General features: G+C 40.5%; 2 protein-coding genes across 2 annotated transcripts in view; one reads left to right on the top strand and one right to left on the bottom strand.

The window, feature by feature from the left end:
* The window catches only part of cyth2 (cytohesin 2), a 9686-nt gene extending 1476 nt beyond the window's left edge, over positions 1-8210 (top strand). The window contains exons 2-12 of the mRNA XM_023402358.1: positions 253-403; positions 1354-1420; positions 1500-1618; positions 1701-1781; positions 2018-2130; positions 2852-3000; positions 3103-3214; positions 3908-3984; positions 4687-4758; positions 4844-4998; positions 5147-8210. Of these exons, the coding sequence (XP_023258126.1) occupies positions 253-403; positions 1354-1420; positions 1500-1618; positions 1701-1781; positions 2018-2130; positions 2852-3000; positions 3103-3214; positions 3908-3984; positions 4687-4758; positions 4844-4998; positions 5147-5234 (1184 nt within the window). The 3' untranslated portion in view covers positions 5235-8210. The remainder of the gene's footprint in view (positions 1-252; positions 404-1353; positions 1421-1499; positions 1619-1700; positions 1782-2017; positions 2131-2851; positions 3001-3102; positions 3215-3907; positions 3985-4686; positions 4759-4843; positions 4999-5146) is intronic.
* Positions 8211-8496: 286 nt separating this feature from the next.
* Positions 8497-17666, bottom strand: LOC111652176 (neuronal pentraxin-2). The gene is made up of 6 exons (XM_023402357.2): positions 17560-17666; positions 13577-14525; positions 12048-12555; positions 11320-11573; positions 10055-10234; positions 8497-9754 (listed from the first exon to the last, which is right to left on the bottom strand). Exons 2-6 carry the CDS (start codon positions 14261-14263, stop codon positions 9545-9547), a joined length of 1839 nt encoding a protein of 612 aa, XP_023258125.1. The 5' UTR covers positions 14264-14525; positions 17560-17666; the 3' UTR covers positions 8497-9544.
* Between the last annotated feature and the right edge of the window lie 4248 nt (positions 17667-21914).

Here is a 21914-nt window from a genome sequence, read left to right as displayed (position 1 = left end):
TGCCTTTGTTGCAAACCACAATTACTACTGCTACAATCCCACTCCCTCCACTCCCTTCCATTGTAAGATATTGATAGAGTGAATTGGTCATACCCAATTTGAGTGACAATATAGTTCTCAAAATAGTCGTATTTGTTATGCTTTTATGTTTCTAATAAAGACAACTTGTGCCTTAGGTTGTTTGGGCACCGTTGCCATTTGTCATATGTGTTGCAGCAGCATTGGAGTCATTCTTCTTCTCTTCCCTTACAGTCCCAGTAGACCTGAGCCCAGAGGAGCGCTCTGAGCTGGAGGACATCCGTAGGAGGAAGGGCGTCCTGCTGCAGGAGATCCAGAGGCTCAGAGAGGAATTAAGAGAGGCCATTTTGGAGGTGGAGGGACTGGAGACCAGTACAGAGGGCAGGTAAGAAGAAAATTCACAGCCACACTGCTACTTTACTCTAAACAATATTGGATTTGGTGTTTTGGTGGCAATGAGGTGGATTGTAGCTTTGATTGCCACTGTGATGGACTGTGTCCATACCCCAGTACATCATCACTTTATTACTTTCTTCACTGTAATTAGTTGCATTTTTTAAATGTGTTTTTTGCACCTATTTTTCTGTTTTAGAGTATGTTGTCCTCACACCGACTTGAACTGACTGCTTTCAACATTGATAATCAACATAGCACAAGGCACAGTGATCTCTCTGTGCTTATCGTATAAGCTGCAGTTCAACAGCCTTTATGAACATGACACATTTGTTTTTGTTTGTAGTATACAGGGCTCCACTGCTTACTGCTGTATATTCACATCACCTTTTCATTCACACCTGCTTTCTTAATGAGCTTCTCTAAAACATTCGGATTGATGCCATATTTGGCTTTCACCCAACAACTGGTTCTATAACGACCCCCTCTTCTCTTTTTAAATATAGGCAAAATAATACAATATAACAGAGCAATATGTCAGTGCAGCAATGTTATTTAATAACCATTATAATGTTTTGAGAGAGGATTGTGATCATTTTGAAAGGCTTTGATGTTGTTCCTGTAATTGCTTTTAATTTATCACATAGCTTTTAACATTTTATTGCTCAGAGAAATGCTACTTCAGCTTTTGACTGTCAGAAAAATTGAACATTAGCACACAATTTATAACAACGTGAAATTGCTTTGCTTGATGTAATGAAGGATATTGGAAACTAGTGTTAATAGATAAAATGGATTTAGTTTTGTGGTGGTATTTTCCCGTGTGATCCTGTGTGATTTGTCTTTTTGACCAGAGTTGTTATCATTATTGATTAGAAGATGTGAGTTGATCATAGCAAAAGCCATTCTTTCTTATCACCTTGACCTTCTTCCACTCTGCAGTAAAACTCTACAGAAAAGTAGGCATGTGGCAATGGGAAGGAAGAAGTTCAACATGGACCCAAAAAAGGTAAAACTCCTCAATACTTGTACAGGGGAAGTCTGTCTGTGTTACCTGTGTGGTGACTGAGTATGTCGACTCTCTGCAGGGCATTGTGTTTCTGGTGGAGAACGAGCTGCTCAGACACACTCCAGAGGACATCGCTCAGTTTTTGTACAAAGGAGAGGGACTCAACAAGACAGCTATAGGAGATTACCTGGGAGAAAGGTGCAGTGTGTGCTAATATCCTCTGTCCTTTTCTCCTTCTGTGTCATCCATTGTAACTGTGCTTTCTGTTGCTGTACTGCAGGGATGACTTCAACATCAAAGTTCTTCAGGCTTTTGTTGACCTCCATGAGTTCACTGATCTCAACCTTGTCCAGGCCCTCAGGTAAGCCCTCAATGTGGCATGTTTTTTGTTTTAAACTAAGAACAAAACCTCTTGACCAGTATCCTGGCATTCTTGGATAAACAAACCCTCTCAGCAATGGAAAGTCCCACTCTCATTGTCACTTCAGGTTAAGGGGGAAAAAATTATGCAAGAGAGCAGCCGAGACTGTTTATCTCCGCCTTGATTGCAGAATATGTTCTCTCAGACTTGACCTAAACGTGACCTGTTTTCTGCAGACAGTTCCTGTGGAGTTTCCGTTTGCCTGGTGAAGCCCAAAAGATTGATAGAATGATGGAGGCCTTCGCTCAGAGATACTGTCACTGCAACCCTGGTGTTTTCCAGAGTACCGGTAAATACAAACACACAATCACAATGCATTTCTGGTAGGGTAGGCCGTGTAGAAAATTCAACCTCTTTTCCTGCAGTGCATCACAGGAAGGGACACCCACTCATTTCAAGAGTGTAAGTTTTACGGACAGTTCTTTGGATTACTGTCAACAGAAAGTGACAGTAAGGGACTGTGATCTCACACAAACAATGAGCCCTTTACCAGAAATGATCTGAGTGTAAGCCAACAGTCAGCCCACCCTCAACATCTCTTCTTAGTAAAACTATTTTGTGCTTTTGTTCTTAGTAATTATTTAATGGTGTCCTGTGATGTTTTCTTGTGATCAAGAAATCAACAAAAGTAATGTTTACATTTAGTGTTACTCACCACAATGCATTTGGGGGTGTCCTTAAGATCTAACAGATGTGTGAAGTATTTTAAATCTAGCATTGTTTACTTGCTATGAAACCATTAGCAAGAATGTGTATCACATAACCAGAGTACATGCGGGTTCTTGTGTGCGTGTGCATGAGATAAACAAAACCCACTCAAAGAAAATCAGCTCCATAGCGCAACCAGAGGTCATAAACTACACGTGACCTATAAATTGCTTTAAAGTATCTTAGTAGGTTTATCATACTAAAATAATATTTTAACCTGTGTAATATAGACTTTTTGTTTTATACGTCTGATATTAAGATAAATTTCTTCTTAATTATAGTCATGTCGCTCTTGATTTCAGACACATGTTACGTGCTGTCATTTGCCATCATTATGCTGAACACGAGCCTCCATAACCCCAACGTGAGAGACAAACCAGGAGTGGATCGCTTCATCTCTATGAACCGAGGCATCAATGAGGGGGGAGACCTGCCAGAGGAGCTGCTCAGAGTATGATGAACTCTTTCTTCTTTTTCTTTGCAAATGGTCAAATGACAATTCAATGATCCCAGTAAAGTTGAGCTTATTTTATTACCATAAATGTTACTCTAGAATCTCTACGAAAGCATAAAAAATGAGCCATTCAAGATCCCTGAGGATGACGGCAATGACCTGACACACACCTTCTTCAACCCGGACAGAGAGGGCTGGCTTCTTAAACTTGGTGAGATGATGCCAGTCAGGCTGTTCTGTTTTGTTGGGGAGTACTGCTGCCCTACATGTTGGCTTTAATACAGATCTTGTACAGTTTAACCTGTACTGACAAATGCTGTATGTCAATGTTAAAGATGCAAATATTTCAAGGATCTAGTGAGAAAACATGATCTGTATGTCACTGTACTCTGTTCTTTTCTGAGGCTTTGTGCTATGATGAACCTGCCCTCTTGTCTCTGAGGTTTGCCATCTCTTTGCCTCCACCTAAATTGTCAGCTCACAGCGTTGTGGCATTTAAATGTTGCCATAGCAAGATGGAGAACAAGAGACTCACCTTCTCGCACCATGGCAGTCTAAAAATCATCTGATTGTTTTCTTTTGCATGGCGGGGCCTGTGATCTGTGTGTCACTAATATAATTTCTCTTCCTCTCCTTCTCGTGTTTCTCCCCTGTCTCTTTCTCTTTCTGTCCTTTGTCTCCCTCTAAATCCCCTGGTCCCTTTTGTGTCTGCTTCTCCCCTGCGATTTCCACCCTCTACTGCCGCTGCTTGTTTTCTCAGGAGGTATGTACGGTCAGAGTTGTTGTAGTTAAAAAAGTAGCAACATAGTGAGCTGTAAGAATGTAGAAACTGTAGACTAGTATCCCTTTAACTTTATTTCACGCTCCTCTCACTCATCATCATGACTGTGTTGTTGTTTTTCAGGAGGACGGGTGAAAACCTGGAAACGCAGATGGTTCATTCTCACAGACAATTGCCTTTATTACTTTGAATACACTACAGTAAGTGTTGGTTTCCTCTCATGTGCGACACTATCAATCTATGTAGGTGCATCAAGTTCTGTACACAGGATGTTGAAAAGCTTCTTATGCTTATTGTGTCCAGACGTGTATGTATTTGCATTGGTGTTTCTTAGGATTTGTTGTGAAATTTTGAGTTTTTTGGATTATTCAGTGATAAATTGTAAGGCTTAAGAAACTGTTAGTTTGAGCTGAAAATTGAGCTGTGACAGGGAAGGTAATTTCAAGGCAGAAGGCAACAGTGTATCTTCAAGGAAGCTGGGTTCCTGAACTCAAGTATTACATTCGTAGCTTTCGCCCACACAGGGGGCGCTTGGTTTGGTTGCTCATGCACAGTAAAAACAAAAGAGACACAAGTGAAAGTGAAAGAATGTAAATTATTCATTGTGTATTGAAAGGCCAGTCATGACTGCTGCATTTAAGAACAAGAAGATAAATTGGTTTTATTTGGTTAACTGGTTTATCAAATTGGTTCTGAATTCATTTTATTTCTTTTGTTATTTGAGAATACTTCTGAGATTAAAAGGAATCTTTCTTTTTTTTTATCCAATTTGGCAGTATTTTCAGAAATAATGCTGAGATTGTTTGGATTTCTTTTCATTCATACATTGTCAGATTCATATTGGGCCTGATTAAACGCATAAAAACACAAAATAAAAGCCTTTTGAATTTTGTCTCTAACAGGATAAGGAGCCGCGAGGTATCATCCCCTTGGAAAACCTAAGCATCCGTGAGGTTGAAGATCCGAGGAAACCAGTAAGTTTGCATTCCTGCTTGACATAATAGTTAAGTAGTCTTACCATGATTGTTCATCTAAGGTTCTTCACCATTCTCCCAAAAGAACTGCTTTGAGTTGTACATCCCCAACAACCGCGGTCAGCTGATTAAGGCGTGCAAGACAGAAGCTGATGGGAGGGTAGTGGAGGGGAACCACATGGTGTACCGAATCTCTGCCCCCACACCTGAGGAGAAGGACGAATGGATCCACAGCATCAAGTACGTCAATGTTAAATGGAGAATAATATCGAAACACTGTGTAGCGTCCTATTTTAATGTCCTAACTGCTGCTTTGATTGTACATGCACCTTTTAATTGCATATTCTGATGACGCACCTCACTCACTGTTTCTTTGTAATCTGTCCAGGTCTGCCGTCAGTGTGGATCCCTTCTACGAAATGCTTGCAGCCAGAAAGAAACGTATATCACTGAAGAAGAAAGAGGAACAACCGTAGATGAATCCCTTCATTCTCTGCCTGTCTTCCTCTCTCCTTCACACCCCTCCTTCCAACATGGGACACATGTTTTTGTCCCTCCTCTTTACTACCTGTTCATAAGTTTTGTTACCCCACCTCCCCACCCCCAAAACACATCCTCTTCTTAATTTGAGGACTCCTTGCTATCCTGTCTACCAGACTTTTGAAAGCCACATTCAGAGTGAGGAGCTCACCCACTGTGGCTGCCTCTTCTTATCTTGGTTCTTACACTACTGCTGTTATATTCAACCTGACACACTACAGCCACAGCACACCGCCTGTCCCGTCTTCTCACCACATTCCTCTCTCCTTCAGCACTTAAGTGAACTGTGAAACGTGTCGTAGGCCAAATTCACTGTAATGCAGATCATTTCTAAAACACATTTTTTCCTGTTTTGGCATTTTATTTACACTTGGCAAACATTTTAAAGCAGCTCACCAAATGTGGACCAATTTGCTAACACTGGGAACAAAGAGGATTCAAAAATGCTAAGATCGCCATGATCAGTCTTAAGAGTCTTGACTTGCTGGTGCACCTCCTTCCCCACAGCTGCTTTGTAAAACACAGAAAAACTTAAAATAGCAGAGAGTTGCTCTGCAGAAATGCTTTAGGTCATTGGCTTGTGCGTACCTAATATAAGACATCTTGTATTTGCTGTTTAGCATGTGTAAGAGTTTCAGAATTCAATCTAAAAATGCGGATGAAAAACCCATGAAACAAACACCTTTCTGAGATTTATCTGCATTAGTGTGAATATGGTCTTATTCAGGGTAGCAAGCAGCTTCAGTTCTCGTGACTTCTTCTTTCAGATTTATGGATGCTGCCTAAATGAGAAATTGCCTTTCTTGATTGTGCTTACCCCAGACAAAATGTGAATTCACTATTCAAACACTAATAAGATTTAGATTCAGTTATATTTGGTCAGAGAGGAGGAGAAACAAAGCAGCAAACGATTTCAGATTACTGAGATATGTGTCATTTACTCAATGGCTTTAAATACACACTACTACTGTCCACTCTTAGGTAGGGTTAGATAGGTAACCGTTATGTCAGGAAAATGTCACTGTTTATGACTGTTTAGATTTGCTGATTCACACCACCAGGCTGCTGTTGATCTTTAAATATGGTCGTGTCTTTAGACAACACGTTGCTTTAGAATTAACAGAGGAAACACGAGCAGTTTCTGCCCTTGCAGACAGCTGCTTGTTTCAGCTCTGAGAGACGTATATGTTCTTCAGCATGTTTCTTAACATGTTGGAGCGATAGCGAAGTAGAAAACCATAGTAGGCTACCAGTCTGGAGGCTTTGTTAGCAATTCCTTTATAACACTATACTCAGCTATGATCATCATGTCCTCTCACGTGTAACGTTACGGCATGCCACAAATCATTTCCTTCTTGCTCAACACTACAAGACGAACACCGACATCTCTCTCACTAGTAATAACTCAGACATTTAACTGTTAGAGCCAGGTCTGTTGGCTATAGTGAGTTTCAAGAAATCACAAAGGCAGCTCATTACAATGTATACTTTTTGTAAATAGATGTTAGCATATTTGTTTACGATACACATAGAAATGATTTAATTTATTCTTTATCTTTTGTTATAATCTGATTTTTGTACGAGCTACTGTAGACCTGCATGTTGATAAACTGAGGTGTCAGTCGTAGGTACTGATGCATCGCTGATCATGCTAGTGCACTGATTTGAAAGGTGTTAGTGTTCCCTGTCGACTTGGAAAAACGGCATTTTATGTGGAAGCTGGTTTATGCATAAAGTCAATTGTCTTAATGATAGTTTTGGAAACTAGGGAGATATTTAGGAGATGTTTTGTAGTCTGATTTAACTCTTGACCATACCGATGGTTTTTTGAGTAAATCAGACTCAGTGAAGCACAAACGGTAATCAGTCTCACAGTCTGTTAAACTAACATCTAGTCTTTATTTCATTGGCTGCCCTTTCTATCATACTACAATGATAAATATGAAAAGACAATAAAACAAGGAACACTAATAAATCTTTGATTCATTACATGATAGTAAAATTATTCAGATGTAATGAATCAGTAACAAGTTTAGATTTGTGTCCAGTGATAGATTTGCTTGACATACAGTTCATAAACTGTTATTTCTAGTAGTTTATTGAAGTTGGCATTTTTAGATGGTAGGAAAAATAATTGTCTACTGCACTTTATCAATTTTAGCATTTTGGAGAAAATGCTGTTACTTTGACTGACGATACAACTCCAATACTCTAGCATCCTCTACTGGTGTACACACACACACAACCCCATACACACACACACACACACACACACACACACACACACACACACACACACACACACACACACTGCAATATGCTGATGGATGAACCATGAACTGTGTAGAAGTATATAACACCATCACCTGGTCAGGTCCAGCTATAGCAGCAACCTGTGCTGTATTTGCTCATCTGATCGTGTTGCATGAAGCTGAATGGGGTCTTTTCTCTTTCAAAACATGTAGACCTTGTTTTAAAGACACAGTAAGTGATTGGTCCCTCGAGCACAGATCTTTGATTGCCTTTTTTCTCTCCCACTTCATCAAACTGACAACGGCCTAATTTTACAACTCCATGTTTGTGCTTGTAGACATCACATGGACAGTCTGTAGGCCTTCACTTTCTGGATATTCTTGAAGTGCAAAGTTGCCAAAAAAATACTGTTGGGACAACAGATGTTTCCATTAAAACAAAAGAATGAACACTGAAATGATCAGACCGAAACTGGTCCTCTGTTTCTGATTCCTTTGATACCAGAGCCACCTCTTTCAGAAAACGTCTTTATTTTGTATTTATTTATTTTTGTTTACTGTGAGGTGAAGATGGATAGATCATCTGTAAATGTAGCAAAAGGAAACCACGATACATTGGTGCCAGTAAACTACTGTGTAACAATAAAAGGTAAACAGAGATGATGGGCTGGTGGCCGTGTTTTTTTTTCCCATGGGGTTTTTGTCTTATATTTTAGCTCTTTTAGGAAGATGTTTGTTTTATTGACAGATTAAGCCTTGGAGCAGTATATATTGGGCCTTTGCAGTTGCAGCAATTCATTGAGTTTTGTAAACTTAAGTAACCTTGGAAGTGTTAATATTTAATGCCATCAGTTAATACTATTAATAATACTCACCCCAAGGAGATGCTGCCAATTCATCTGCATCACCGCAAACTGAACTCTACAAAGAATGAAAAACTAAGATCTATCTTTCACACTTTAATTTACATTGTCTTAACATTTGGAAAAATCACAATACATAACATCAAAGTTCTAACTTGGCCTAAATTCAGTATTTGATTTATACAGTACAATAACAAATATACAGTCAAGGCCAGAGCATTTCAGAAATTAAAAAGCCACAGTGCAATGACTTCATTACACAAAACACATCAGTCAGATTTCACAAGGTTAAAATCAGATCTACTGAAAATACAATGAGGAATGTCAGTGAACAAACATTCATTGCAGAATATACAAAAGTTGGAAAAAAGACATAATAAACGTTATCATTTGTTTAAAGGAGCCATTTTACAATACATAATCATGTAAGTGATGATGATTGTAGTTCCTGTAATAATTGTAAAACCACCAGAAAGACGTGACACTCTGTCTGACTGGCTTTTCATTATTTTTTCCAAAATAATACATTAATCTATCTATGATACATAGATTATTAAAATGACACAAATTAATGCTACAGTTTCTTTGGTAAATTAGCTGTATCCTCCATGGAAACCTTGTAAAGAAGAGAATCCAGAGTACAAAAAAGATTTCCCAGCACATTTCTATCGGTATCAGTGTCGTACTAACAAGATACGGTTTGTCACTTCACCACATCAGAAGCCACGAGAGGTCTGCTAACATTATCACAGACCCCACAGTGTGTAGTTTTATTAACAATATGACAATATGTCACATACAGCACCTGTCCATTTAAAAGAAAACACTAGCTTATGAACACATTAGATAATGTCCAGTAACTAACGTCCTACACACAATCTGTAAACACAGATCAGTCAGATTTTTTCTTTTCTTCTTTTTATTAAAAAGTCACTGATTAAGTTTAAAGGAAGGCATTGATTCAGAGAGTGGATGAGTTGGTGCCACTGAATGATTGTCCTGTCAAAATGACAACGTCAAAAGGACTGTTGCTTTATTCTTGCTCCTTCTTCGCTCTCTGTAGTTTCTATTACACGATAGATGTTCTCCGTACGTCCCAGGAAATGTCCTAGTTCTTTTTTCTTTGGCCTCTCAGTGACAGGAGTCAAAGGGGTATCTGGCAACGCCTCCATGAAGCTCCACCTCTGTATCGGACCATGCGATGACATCTCCTCTGAGGTGGCTGCTGCAGGAGGCCAGGCTGTAGATGTCACTGGCGCTCAGGACGTGTGACCACATGTGGACTTCCGACATCTCGCCCACAAACGACTGAGTGGCATCAAAACGACCTCCAAGCGTGTCCTGGAGAAAAGAGACACCAGTATAGTCAAACCTTTTTCTACCTTTATCATTTTTTTCACCCATAAGGGACATATGAGACGGTTCAACTGCTATAAAAGATAATGTGAAATATGAAATAATGAAGAGAGAAAAATATAAAACAGAATCAAGTCAAATGGTTTCTGAATTTTGGGAGTTTAGATGGTGACTGTGTGAAAGAGCCTCCTGTGAAAAAAACAAAAAGTTGCTCACAGGTATGTATCTTCTTCAACTGTCAAGGTTTGTGTGCACCTGCAAAAAAGTAACTTCCTCTGTCTTTACCTGCTCCTGTCCCAGGATGAAGACCCCACCAGGTTTGATGGGGTGCCAGGGAGAGAGATTAATCCCGGACCCTCTCTGCACTCCGTCCTGATAGGCCTCCCACTGTCCGTCCCGTGTTGACCAGGTCACACACACATGGTGCCACTTCCCATCACTCACAGACAGGGGCAACGTCACCGCCTGCAAATGGGAAAGTGATGATGGTGAGACACACCCACATAAACATGTCCTGGGATAATATATTTTAGATACATAAACTACAAGCACGCAAGAACCTGTAACCACTCTCTATAAGTAAACCTGTGCATCACTACAGCAAGATGAGAAGTTAGACCACTGGAAGTCAGCAAAGACAAGATTTCAGGAGGAGTTGATTTCATCTTTAAGGATCAGGTTCAGTGTCATGCTAAGCCTCTGCCACAGTTTTACCCTCTTGTAGATTCATCCCTCTCTAGATGTTTTTAAACAGTTTAGGCAGCAGGTGGAGGTAGAGAGTTGGAGCTCGGATGAGGAACAGGCTACATGTACCATTTTAAAGGCCCCTGACAACTTGGCTTCGAATTGTAAATGAGAACATTGCAGTCTTATCACCTGATTCACACTCAATTTAGAAAAGGTATCAAAATTCGATGCAGCATAACCAGAGGTATTGTCTTTTTTTATTCCACACATCCTTCTTCTTTGTCAAAACCTAATGCCTATATTACCCACAATGCAACATGGCCACCAGCATTTCATCATACAACTTTCAGCATTTATGTGGTAGTATTTTTCCAAGGCTTGTAAACAGACTTTAATGTGTGAAACAGGCGGAGTTCCCCTTTAAATACATGTGTCATTTTTAAAGCCCCTGAAACCCTGCCTTCAAATCTCAAGTATTTATGTACAACAATGAATAGTTATAAAGTTTCAAAAAAATTATTTAAGAGTTTAAACCTCAAAACTCAGCGAAATGACTTCGTGAGGACAGTGGGTGTGATTCGATCAGATTTGATTGACAGTGACCAAACAACGCTTCAACTGTCATCAAATTGGTGCATGGAAATGTCAACTTTTTTAACTGAGCTCCACCTACTTCGACTAGTGAGAGGAGCTCAGAGAAAAGAAAATGCAGTATGTCGTTTGAAATAAAAAACTATTGTAACTGGAAAATCATGTTTTCATGTAGGATCCAGTCACTCAGAGTAAAAAGGTCTTTGAGAAAAGACGTTTTACGGCTCTTTATCTCTAAAATTTATGTGGGGTTCTTATTTCTTCTCCCTCACCTTGTCATCGATCAGCAGCTCTATGGGGTTGTTCCCCCACTCAATGAGCACCAGTTCATTGGCCTGTCCAGGGGCGGAGTAAGAGAACGGCGTCCCCAGGCTGGGTCCCACGCCCGCCTTCATCCATAGACACAAAGTCAGAGCGAAGATCTCCTGCAGCAGAGTCCTCTTCACCCTCCCGTACATGTAGTTGGTTCTCATGGGGAAGCTGATCTGGAAGTCATCGGGACTCTTGGATTTCTTCCTGCTGGAACCTGTTTGTAAGAAAAACATAACATCATTCCTAAACAGAACAGTTGCAACACAAGGTCCATTTAGTAGCTGTTGTAGTCTGGAGCTTTTGATCTAATCATATTCCCATTTGTCCGGAAGTTTTACTCTAGATGTTAAAATTTGTGTATTTTGTTCTTTACCTTGAAAAAAGTAGTTGACAAAAAAATGTTCTCGTCTCAAGGTCCATTTAGTAGCTAGTCTGGACCTTTCAATCATGAGATTCTTTTGTCAATTACTACTACTAACTATGAAACTCACTCCTGTTTTCAATGAAATTTAATAAGATGAGAACAGAAATGAACATGAAATACTGGCTGCAAAAACTGATCACCCATAAAAAGGAGAAAAACCAACTGAACTTATTGTCGGCTGTTGTGACTGTTGTAATGTTGTAACGTTGTAATGTTGTGACTGTTGTAACGCTGTGACTGTTGTAACGTTGTAACGTTGTGTACCTGTGAGGTGCAGCTGGTTGAGCATCGATTCCAGTTTGTTTGAGTGGAAACCAGTTCGGGGACCTGGTGCTCTGTATCCTGTGTGTGAAAGGTAACTGTGACTGTCTGCTTCATTACCATGATGGTCCTCATCATCATCATCCTCATCATCCTCATCGTCTTCATCATCATCATCATCATCATCATCATCATGGTCGTCATGGTCACCGTGTCTTTCATGATGGTCATCGTTGTGGCTGTCATCATGGTGATCCGTGTGGTCATCGCTGTCGTTGTGACCATCGCGATGTCCGTCGTTGTGGTCGTCCTTGCGGTCATATGGGTGTCCGTCATCGTGGCGATCGTCATCATGATGGCCTCTGTCGTCTCTGTGACTGCTGTCGTCATCGTGATGCTCGGGGCTGTTGTGGGCGGCGGTGTGATGGTGCAGCTGCTGCTCCAGAGCGTTGATCTTCCTCTGCAGCAGCTCCTTCAGAGAGCTAGAGTAAGTGATGGATGTGTTCCTTTTCTGCTGGGGGAGATCAGAGAGAAGAACAGAGGTGAAGTCTTTGATAACAATGAGTATTTCCTGCCACTCAATCCCTGTGCTTCCTATTTACAACAGACAAGACAAAGGGATCAGAGCTGCTTTGGCATAAAATCAAACCAACGTCAATGAATCATATGTGTGGGTCTGTCACCTACAAGCCTGCACTTCTTCGCCTTCTATTCACAGTCTCTTATCATTTTTAACGTAAAATGCTGCAGACAGGTCAGGTGCTTTACAATGCCTCTCACAGTCATTGTATCTTCCTGTATCTGCCTCTGCCTCTCTTCCTCTCAGGTAATCCAGGCTTTATCCTGGTGCGTGCCCTGATTACCAGTCTGTCAAGGGAGATCACGATAATTACTGCTGATCTTAGACCCGTGCCACCAGACACACACACACACACACACACACACACACACCCCTGACATCTGTCTGGGATCATGATCCAAGACGGAGAAACAGCAGAAAAGGACAGCTAAATGCGCCAAGTGAGTCAAAACCACAGGTAACTCCAGAGAGAACAGAGCCATGAGACCTCCAGTTTTCTCCCAAAGCGTAAGTCAATCCACTTTAGCCTTATACAAGAGTATCTTACATCAGTGACGTCCACCTCTGAGCCTGTTGCTGCTCTGAGGTGCCCACTGAGGGACATCAAAGTGTCTCTCTTGCCAATGTATTGAGTGGCTTTATGCGATTAAGTGATTCATTGTTCCTCTATCTAAAGTGCTTAGCAGACATAGTACTTTGGGATTTGTTTACTCGACAAACAATCCAGTGACGACAGCATTAATGTATCCAAACAAGGAAAAGCCATATATGGGCACACAGCGCATCACAAGTCGTCCTACTTCAATCTCTTTCTCATTTTTAAGCTATATATATATATATATATATATATAAGTAATATATTTACTGTAGCTCACTTTTTCATTGCCTTCCTATCTGTAGTTATGTAGCTGTTATTTTCAAGTTGAAAAAGTTTCCTCCTCTTGCTGCTCACCTGCAAGTTCTCCAGCCTCTCCTTCAGTGCGTGCAGCATCCTCTCCGTCTGCTCTGGTGAGGATGTGATGTCCCCTGGTGTCACATGCTTATCCTTCCCATGGTTGTTGTTGCTGTGACCTCCATCCGATCGTTGCCCCCCTACAGAGGGGTGGTGCGGTGAGTCTGGTATGAGGTTTCCATGGTGACCCTGCTGGTTGCTATGGTGCCCATTGTCAGTGTACGTGTGATGACCGGCCACTCCTGCATGATGGGAGTACGAGGTGCCGTGGTGCTCGTTGTGAGGCGCCACGCCTCGGTTGAGGCCCTCGCACAGGGTGAGCTTAGCCGTCAGCTCTCTAATGGTCTCCCTCTGGTCCAGGATGGTCTCTTTCTGCTGGACAAGGCTCTCCCTGAGGTGGAGGATGGTGGCTTTGGCCTCCTCGCTCGCCCCCCACCAGCCAGCAGGAGGTGCACTTTGATGGCCTGGGCCGCCGGGCCCTGTTGCCCCTCCGCCTGGACCCGCTGTGGGGAAGCAGGAAGGGTCTGCATCCACGGGAATAGGGGTGCAAACAAAGCGTGGGTGGGCCCCGTAGTCATAGTCAGACCCTGAACTGGCAGATGCAGGACAGAGGACGAGTGAAAGTAGAGAAAGCACAATGGGAACAAAGAGTAGGTGTACAGACCGAGAGTTCCTCATGATCTCCATCCACAGTTCAGCCAGAAAGACTAAGGAGTGTAGCTTCACTTCAAAATGTGAGACACCAGTTGAAGTAAAGACTGTGCTGACTTCTCTGTTGTTGTGAAGGAGACATCAGGGGGCAAGATAACAAAGGTCTCCATTCACAAAGTATCCACTCATCTGTGAGGAACGAATCGAGTAGTTTTATCTTGTTTTTCTGTGAGAGAATTTGTTTTCTTCGGGATGTCTTGTTGTCTTTCTCTCTCCGTCACTGAAGAATGGAATAAACCTGTAAAGCAGGACATCAGATCTTAGATAAAAGTCATTTAGTTGCATTCACAGAGAGTAGACACGATAATATGAACACCTATTGAAAACTGCATTTTAGCTTTTTGTTGAATCTGCACATGAGCCTTATTCTGCACTTTGTGGTGGTTTTATTGTAATGAATTGCATTACATTGTGAAGGCTATGTAATATTTTGTCCCAGTCCCTTATAATTGTATCTACAGGTGAACAGACATGAGTTGAAAATATCTCTTTTTGCTTTTTGCTGTTCTAGTCAGTGTCAGTTTCCTTAAACTCAAAGGACAGCATGTTAGATATAGTTTTGGACTAGGTTGACTAACATCAAGGACTTCAGTTATCAGCAGGATATGGTGGTGGTCGAACGCCCCAGCATGTTATCTCTGCCCACTCTATCTGCCCAGTAACCTTACATGGCACAGGCATTGCCAGAACAGCCAGGGCCTGTCCAGACAAGGATTAGTCCAAATCAGAGGTGTGACATCCTGACCGGACCAGCCGACAAGATTTGTGTTGTTCTTCAGTGGGAGTTACTTACAGGGTTTTGACTTCCTAGAAGCCCATAAGAACGCCACAGTTAGTCTGAGTATAGGGTCATAGAGGGATCCATAACTTTATTGCTGAACTGTCACTGTCACTGTAGTAAAGCAGCACTGATGAGATGATGCTGGTAAAACACAGACATATTTTCCATGTATACATATTTTCTTGTTTAAATTTGACTCCCAAAATTATCCTTGAAAACTCCCTGTTGTCCCATATAATTTTTCATGTGTCTATATCATGAAGGAGCTTCCCTTTATGACCTCTCTGTAAGTGTAACATGTCCTTTATTATAGAGCGGCGGCATTTCGAAATGGCACACACGTGATGTGGCTGCTAAACCTCACTGACCACCTGTTGCTTGCAGTGGCCAGTGTGTGTGTGTGTGTGTGTGTGTGTGTGTATGTTTCAGCGTGTGTTAGTGTTGATAGTTCATACATGATTTACTGTAGGCTACTTTATCAATAATGAAACAAGAGTGAAAATACATACAAAACATACACTCTGTTGAGTGAGAAAGGTCATGTCTACCTTCACTGAAATTTCCAAATGCCAATGCAAGAATTATTTAATGAGCTGCAGAAACGGGAGAAGAATGATTCCCTATTTTTAATTGAGAAACATCTTTGTTAAACTTAAACTGTCTGAAGGGGAAACAACCTTGGTACTAAACGTGTCCTGTCTCTGCAGTTCTTGTTGTGATTTACGGGGCTTAGAGAGGAGAGACAGATGGTCGAGGCACAGAACCGTGTCACACCCAATCTCCACCGTTTAGCCCTAAGTTTATTACCACCTACAGGTCTCTCAATTAACCTAATTGCAAACAGATGTCGTGCTACCTTAGCCAGAGAGATAAGTGGCCTGCTGTGTGTGTGTGTGTGTGTGTGTGTGTGTGTGTGTGTGTGTGTGTGAGAGAGTGTGTGTGAGAGAGTGTGTGTGAGAGAGTGTGTGTGGTAATCCAGGGTGAAGACCGGGGTCGTGCACCATCCCTGCACCATATGGTCAAGGTGGATATTTAAGTAGTGTGATTAGTCCCAAATTAAAAACTGACAACTGCAGTTAGACCTGTGATTAAAAAACTGTTGACTCTGACAAAATCAAGCACTTTCTATTTGTAAACAAACAGAATCTTTCTAGACAGAGAAGAGACAGTGTTGAAACTATAATCATCCCACTATCAACATCATTATCTCTGGCAGTTAGTTCAAACAGAGTTTGTTGAGATTTTTGACAAAACACACAATAGTTAAAGGAAAGTGTCGATCACAGTTGCAGTTGAGTTTTGCATTCACGTTGCTATCTTGTCTGTCTTTCTAGTGTTACGCAGCCGACCATTAAAAGGCCTTTTTACTAAAAGTTATGATGCCAAAATAACAGACCTGTTAACTATCAGTCCATATAGATTATCTTTTCAACACTGCTGTATTATATACTATATTACATTTCCCACAGTATGATATATTTAATAATATACCAATGTACTGTACACCAACAATAAATAATGCAAAATGGAGTGTGAATTAACAGAAAAAGTTTTAAATGCTATTTATCTATTTGTAATCTGTGATGTTAGATTAGACTTCTGTTGAGAAACACAGTGAGACTCTTACTCCGTCCACCCTCACTGTCGAACACTGTCAAGACCACCTGCACTGAGAAACATATCAGGACAGTCTGCTTTAATACATATCTTTTGTTTGGGATCTAACAAACGCTATTGCCTCTTTCTTTAGTGAAACATATATTATATAAAATGTATTATAACGGAATTCTTTGCAGTCGTGTTTGGTTATTGTTTTAAGATTTACTAAACAGCTTTTGGGAAAATTTTATTGAAAGTATAAATCTACGTCTAGTTTCTACCAGTACTGGAGTCAAACAGACATTAAATCATTTTCATGCATTTGTAGATCAGTTGGTTCAAGGTTCAGTTCAGCCATCCATTAATAGCAAAACATCCTTAATACCAAAACATAGGAAAGAAATACCCTTATAATAAAACTGTATTCTGTAATAAAACTGTTGAAAAGAACGATCCAAACAACAACATGAAAACAGACTGGAAACAGAAAAACCTGTGGGATGCAGCTGAGTCAGATGTGATAAAGATCTCTCTGCTTCCTTCAGTTAATGCCAAATGTAAATAAATAAACGCTTCAGAAACTGACATCAGCATTACGCATAAAAATGTTTTCTTTTGCAAATTGATGCCTGTTGAACTGTTTTAAATACAAAGATGATCTTATTATAATTTATTATTTTTAACATGTTAAAATCTATAGTATATATTAATATTCTATATAAATATAAGTTTTCTTTTCTCGACTGTAAAAAGTTTGTGTTTCTTTGCCTCTAAATGCTGGTGAGTGTACACAGACGAACACTGTGGCTCCTCATTGAAATGACAGAACTAATATAAGAGAACAGTTTAACACACTGTGTCAGTTAAATTGATAGTGAAAAAGCATCTTTACCTCAGAGTCCCTGTGAGTGCAGCTTGTGTGTCCACGCTGTGAACTTGTAGTGAGTTGGTCCACCTCACACCCTGATCAGATTGAGAGGGATTTACTCCAGAGGAGTGCTCAACTCCTTCTTTCCCTCCCTGATTGTCTCTACCTCTTTTCTCTCCTCCTCTCCTCCCCTCCTTCCTCTTGTTGTTTTTTTTTTTTCCTTGAAAGACCACACCTCTCTTCCTGTCACGCTGTCTTTACATTGACGTTTTGGCATCTTATCACATCTCTATCATCTTTATTTTTTATCCCGGAAAGGTTACAATGATCTTACAGATGAGGCCTTCATAAATCCCCTTGGTCTGACAACACAAACAAATACTTTTTTTTATTTTAATTTGTCCCCTGGTTTTCTTTTATCCCATCAAACAGGGCACAAACATTGGCCTCAGCTCCTCCAGCACAACGTCACATGGCTCACCTAGATCTTAGCACAGGAGTAATTGGCCTGATTAATTCCTCGTCTGACTGATGGCCAGAGGGGCGGTGTCAGGACAGCAGATGGCCGCTTTAAGGTCAAAATAAATCACACGACATACAAACAATGGCATCTGCACAATGACCACACGACAGACACTTACTATACTTACATTAACATTAGGTAACAGGTTCAGACACACTGGCATATGTCGGCCACAGTCGCTGTTTCCTGTCAGGCCTCTGGGTCTCTGATTAGAACCTGACTGAACAACACTGAAAGGCTGATTGTTCTTAAAATGAGTAAATATTGACCTTCTTTTTCTTCGTTAATTCAAAACTGCTCCCAGAGTTTCATGACGGCCGTAGTTCAAACCTAGTTGACTTGTGAAAAAGATATGTAATGAAAGCAGGATATTTTACAGTTTAACAATAAACTTTATTGTCCAAAATGACATCAGTGCACTGACACAGCAAAATTCACTGGGAATTAAATAAATTAACAATAAAAATAATAATAACTATAAATAAAAAACATAAGAACAATTTTAACTTGAATGAAAACAAAGGGTCAAATATACATAAAATGCTGCCTATATAACTTGACCTGAGCATTTCCACTGCATTATTGCTTCTTAATAATAATAATAATTCATATCAGAGCATATCGGAGAATATATGCACTGATACGATATTATCTGTGATAAGCCATTATCGGCCGTGACACCTGTTGTGTGTGGAGGATTACAGAGGTGACCTCAGGTGGAGGAGTCAAAGTTCGTGCCATGATTCTGTAACTGTGTCTGCGTCATTATGTGTAATTACATCTTCATTAACAGAGCTGAGTAACCCGGCAGTGTCTGAACATGATTTACATAGTTTTACATAAAAAAGCCTCTAAAACTTCACAGATTTCTACTTAATATTGATATTGTTTGTAATATTTATCCAAATAAAACTTTTTTGTATTGTTTAGCAGCAACATGAAATTTCACATAAAACTCACCTTGTTTAATTTGTTGAAATATTCAGTGTTGGTCTTGCAGTGATAAGTGGTGTGCACACACACACACACACACACACACACACACACTGATACTGATACTGATGATAATTTTTTGAAACCTTCTGTATTAATGAAGCAGTGTGCCTTGGATCTTTTCCTAGAGGGGAGAAGTCAGTTCCCTCCCTTCTGGACAGTATCAGGAGTAACTGCTTTGTGTTTCCTCACTGTCAGATCAAGAAGCACTTCTTAATTTATTTTCCACGGATCAGTATCACATCCTTAAATCACAGGGGTTTAAATTGTTGCCAGATAAAACAGTGTCACAACAGTCGTTTGAATATAATTGTATACTGTGAGCGTACAACATGTTACCAAGAAAGTCCTAATCTCAGTTATCTCGAAAATCTTTTTTTAATTAAACTTTACCTACATTTCCCCCAACCTCATTTCTCATTATGTTCAGGTTTAATGAGGGAAATAAAAAGGGATCATGCTTTTTATATAGACTCATCTGTTCAATAACCTTCCAAAAGAAAAAGTAGCAAAAGAAGTTTATTTGTATTTCAGAACTAATTGTTTTGTTTGTTAGTTTTTGTTGTTGTTAAAACTTGGACAGATTTTACATCCTGAAAGTTTCAGTATATGTTGATATGCAGATGTATGTCTCCCACACTATTTGTATGTGTCCCATTTGGACCGAGCCCGAGGAAGAGCGTGGGCTGAAGATCAGCCGGGTGGTCTACATTCAGGCAAAACCGAAAACATGACCTGTTTCAGAAAGTCTGCTGTGTCACTGTGTTCAGTGAAAACAGTGTATGACAACATGAAGATAGATAGATGGAGAGATGGGAGAGATGTGCATGACTCATTTTTATTGTTTAATAGGTCAGTGTGAGCCGAGTTCCCCTGTCTGTCAATCTCCTTAGCTCGTGTGAATTAGGCCCCGAGGAAGCCAGCCGACACAAACAGCTTTACGGCTCAGGTCCAAGGACACGAGACCACAGACGCTCCAATGTTCCCCTCAGCACTGAACCAAGTGACCCAGAACCCCACAGAGCACGCTCGTCTGCCACGGCCGGCAAACTGGAGACTACTCTGATGATGGGAAGAGTCTTATGAACGGAGAGAGATGGTCCCGGATGAGACTGTGTCCCATAATATGAAGTACTCTGTTAGTGCCAGTAGTGTTGTTGATTGTGTGGAGAGGATGAGCTGATGAGGTGAGGACAGTGTATCTGGACAGGGAAGGCAGTGACAGTGAAGAAGTATCACCTGAGTAGAAAACTTCTGTGCTGAATATCATATTTACTTTCTTTATTCAAAACTTGATTGAACTTCTGTATAAATTATATACATTTATCTGCATGTATATTTATATTTTTGGATTGCCTACCTGCCTGTTGTGGTCTTAAAGATGCAGATTTACTGTTCGAGCACAGTGGAGCTCTCTGGCCTGCACTTGTTGCGCCGCACTGGACGGTCAGGCTCCTGCAGAGGAAGTCATGTGCTACAGGAAGTCGTGTCACGCTGGTGCCATCCTGTGGGAAAAACCTGCAACTGCAACACAAGAGAGCGTCAGTCATTCAGCTGAACCTCCTCCTGCAGGTGATGTGACATCAACTTTCGAGGTTATTTTTCCATGTTTAACGGGGCAGAGTTCAGCTGTGAGGAATGTTTATCAAACTGGCTTCAACATTTCTTGCTTTACGGGTCCTGCGCACATAATGTACAATAAAGCCCTGGGACTTTATTTGAATATCTCTAGTTTGTGAAAGTTTTCCACCAGATTTTACATGCTGATCATATTTTAAATGGTTGACATTAATGCATTTCTGTGATTTCATTTTATCTTATTTTAATTTTTTATTGTGATTTGTTCGGTTTTAGAAACACAAATGGGTGTTTACATTCTCCAACAGAAGAATGACAAACATTTTGACATGTCTTAGTAGAATAAGTGCCGGTGTCAAAAGTCTTCTGTGATACTGCCAGTGTCATGATGGCTTGAAAACATAATTTAGACCTTTTGTTTTTGAAAATAAATTTTACAGAAAACATAACTGAGCACTTGACATAAATAATCTGGAAAAATCGACTTAATTAAAAAAGATTAGAAACCTTTTTTTTGTGTCTCTAGTTTAAAAGTTTCTGAGAGTGATGGGGCATTGAAAACAACTGTGACATCGGTATTCTTAAAATCCTGGTTATAACCCCTCCAATGTTACATGTCAAGATCAGTTCACTCAGTTTGTGATTGTCAATGAGGTTATTGGACTTTAAACTATTCTACTTTCAATATTTGTCTATTGTATGTCCCTAAATCGTCTTTGTCATCATGTTAATCTGTAATAACTGCAACTGTCAAATAAATAGAGAAGCAAAACGTTCAACACAATGTCCCTTCGAAATGTAGTAGAGTAGAAGTATCAAACAGCATCCTTTTAAAGGTGATGTGACCTTTTGGTCAAAACTTTTGTGAGAGGAGGGAGGTGCATTAGAGGGCTTCAGTATTTCTAAATGCCTGCTAAAGTACTTGAATAAAGGTACTTAGTTACTTTTCACCACTGTGTTAAAATATTAGGCGACACCTGACCCTAAACTCTTTGGGTACCACTCTCCTCTCAAGAACCTTAATGTTTACATGGACCTTTAATCTTTTCATCAGTTTATTGCAGTAAATGAAAGGCCTGTGTCCATGCAGGGCCTCCTCCTCCTCCTCCTCCTCTGTCCTCCTCTGTCCTCCTCTGAGAATGGGGAAGCAGGAATGTGTGATGGGCCGGGTGTATGTAGGCCAGTGATAGGCCTGCCTGTGCTGCTCTGTCTTTGGCTTCAAAAGTTCAAGTCATTATTCTCCTCCTGCTGCTATTCAGACGAGGTCCCGTTGGCTCATTGTTAT

This window comes from Seriola lalandi, unplaced genomic scaffold, assembly GCF_002814215.2.
Source record: "Seriola lalandi dorsalis isolate HSWRI2012SDOR001 ecotype SW California unplaced genomic scaffold, Sedor1 jcf7180002053930, whole genome shotgun sequence".
Taxonomy (NCBI): Eukaryota; Metazoa; Chordata; class Actinopteri; order Carangiformes; family Carangidae; genus Seriola; species Seriola lalandi.
The sequence above is the reverse complement of the archived record's forward strand: the minus strand, read 5'-3'. Positions and strand labels throughout refer to the sequence as shown.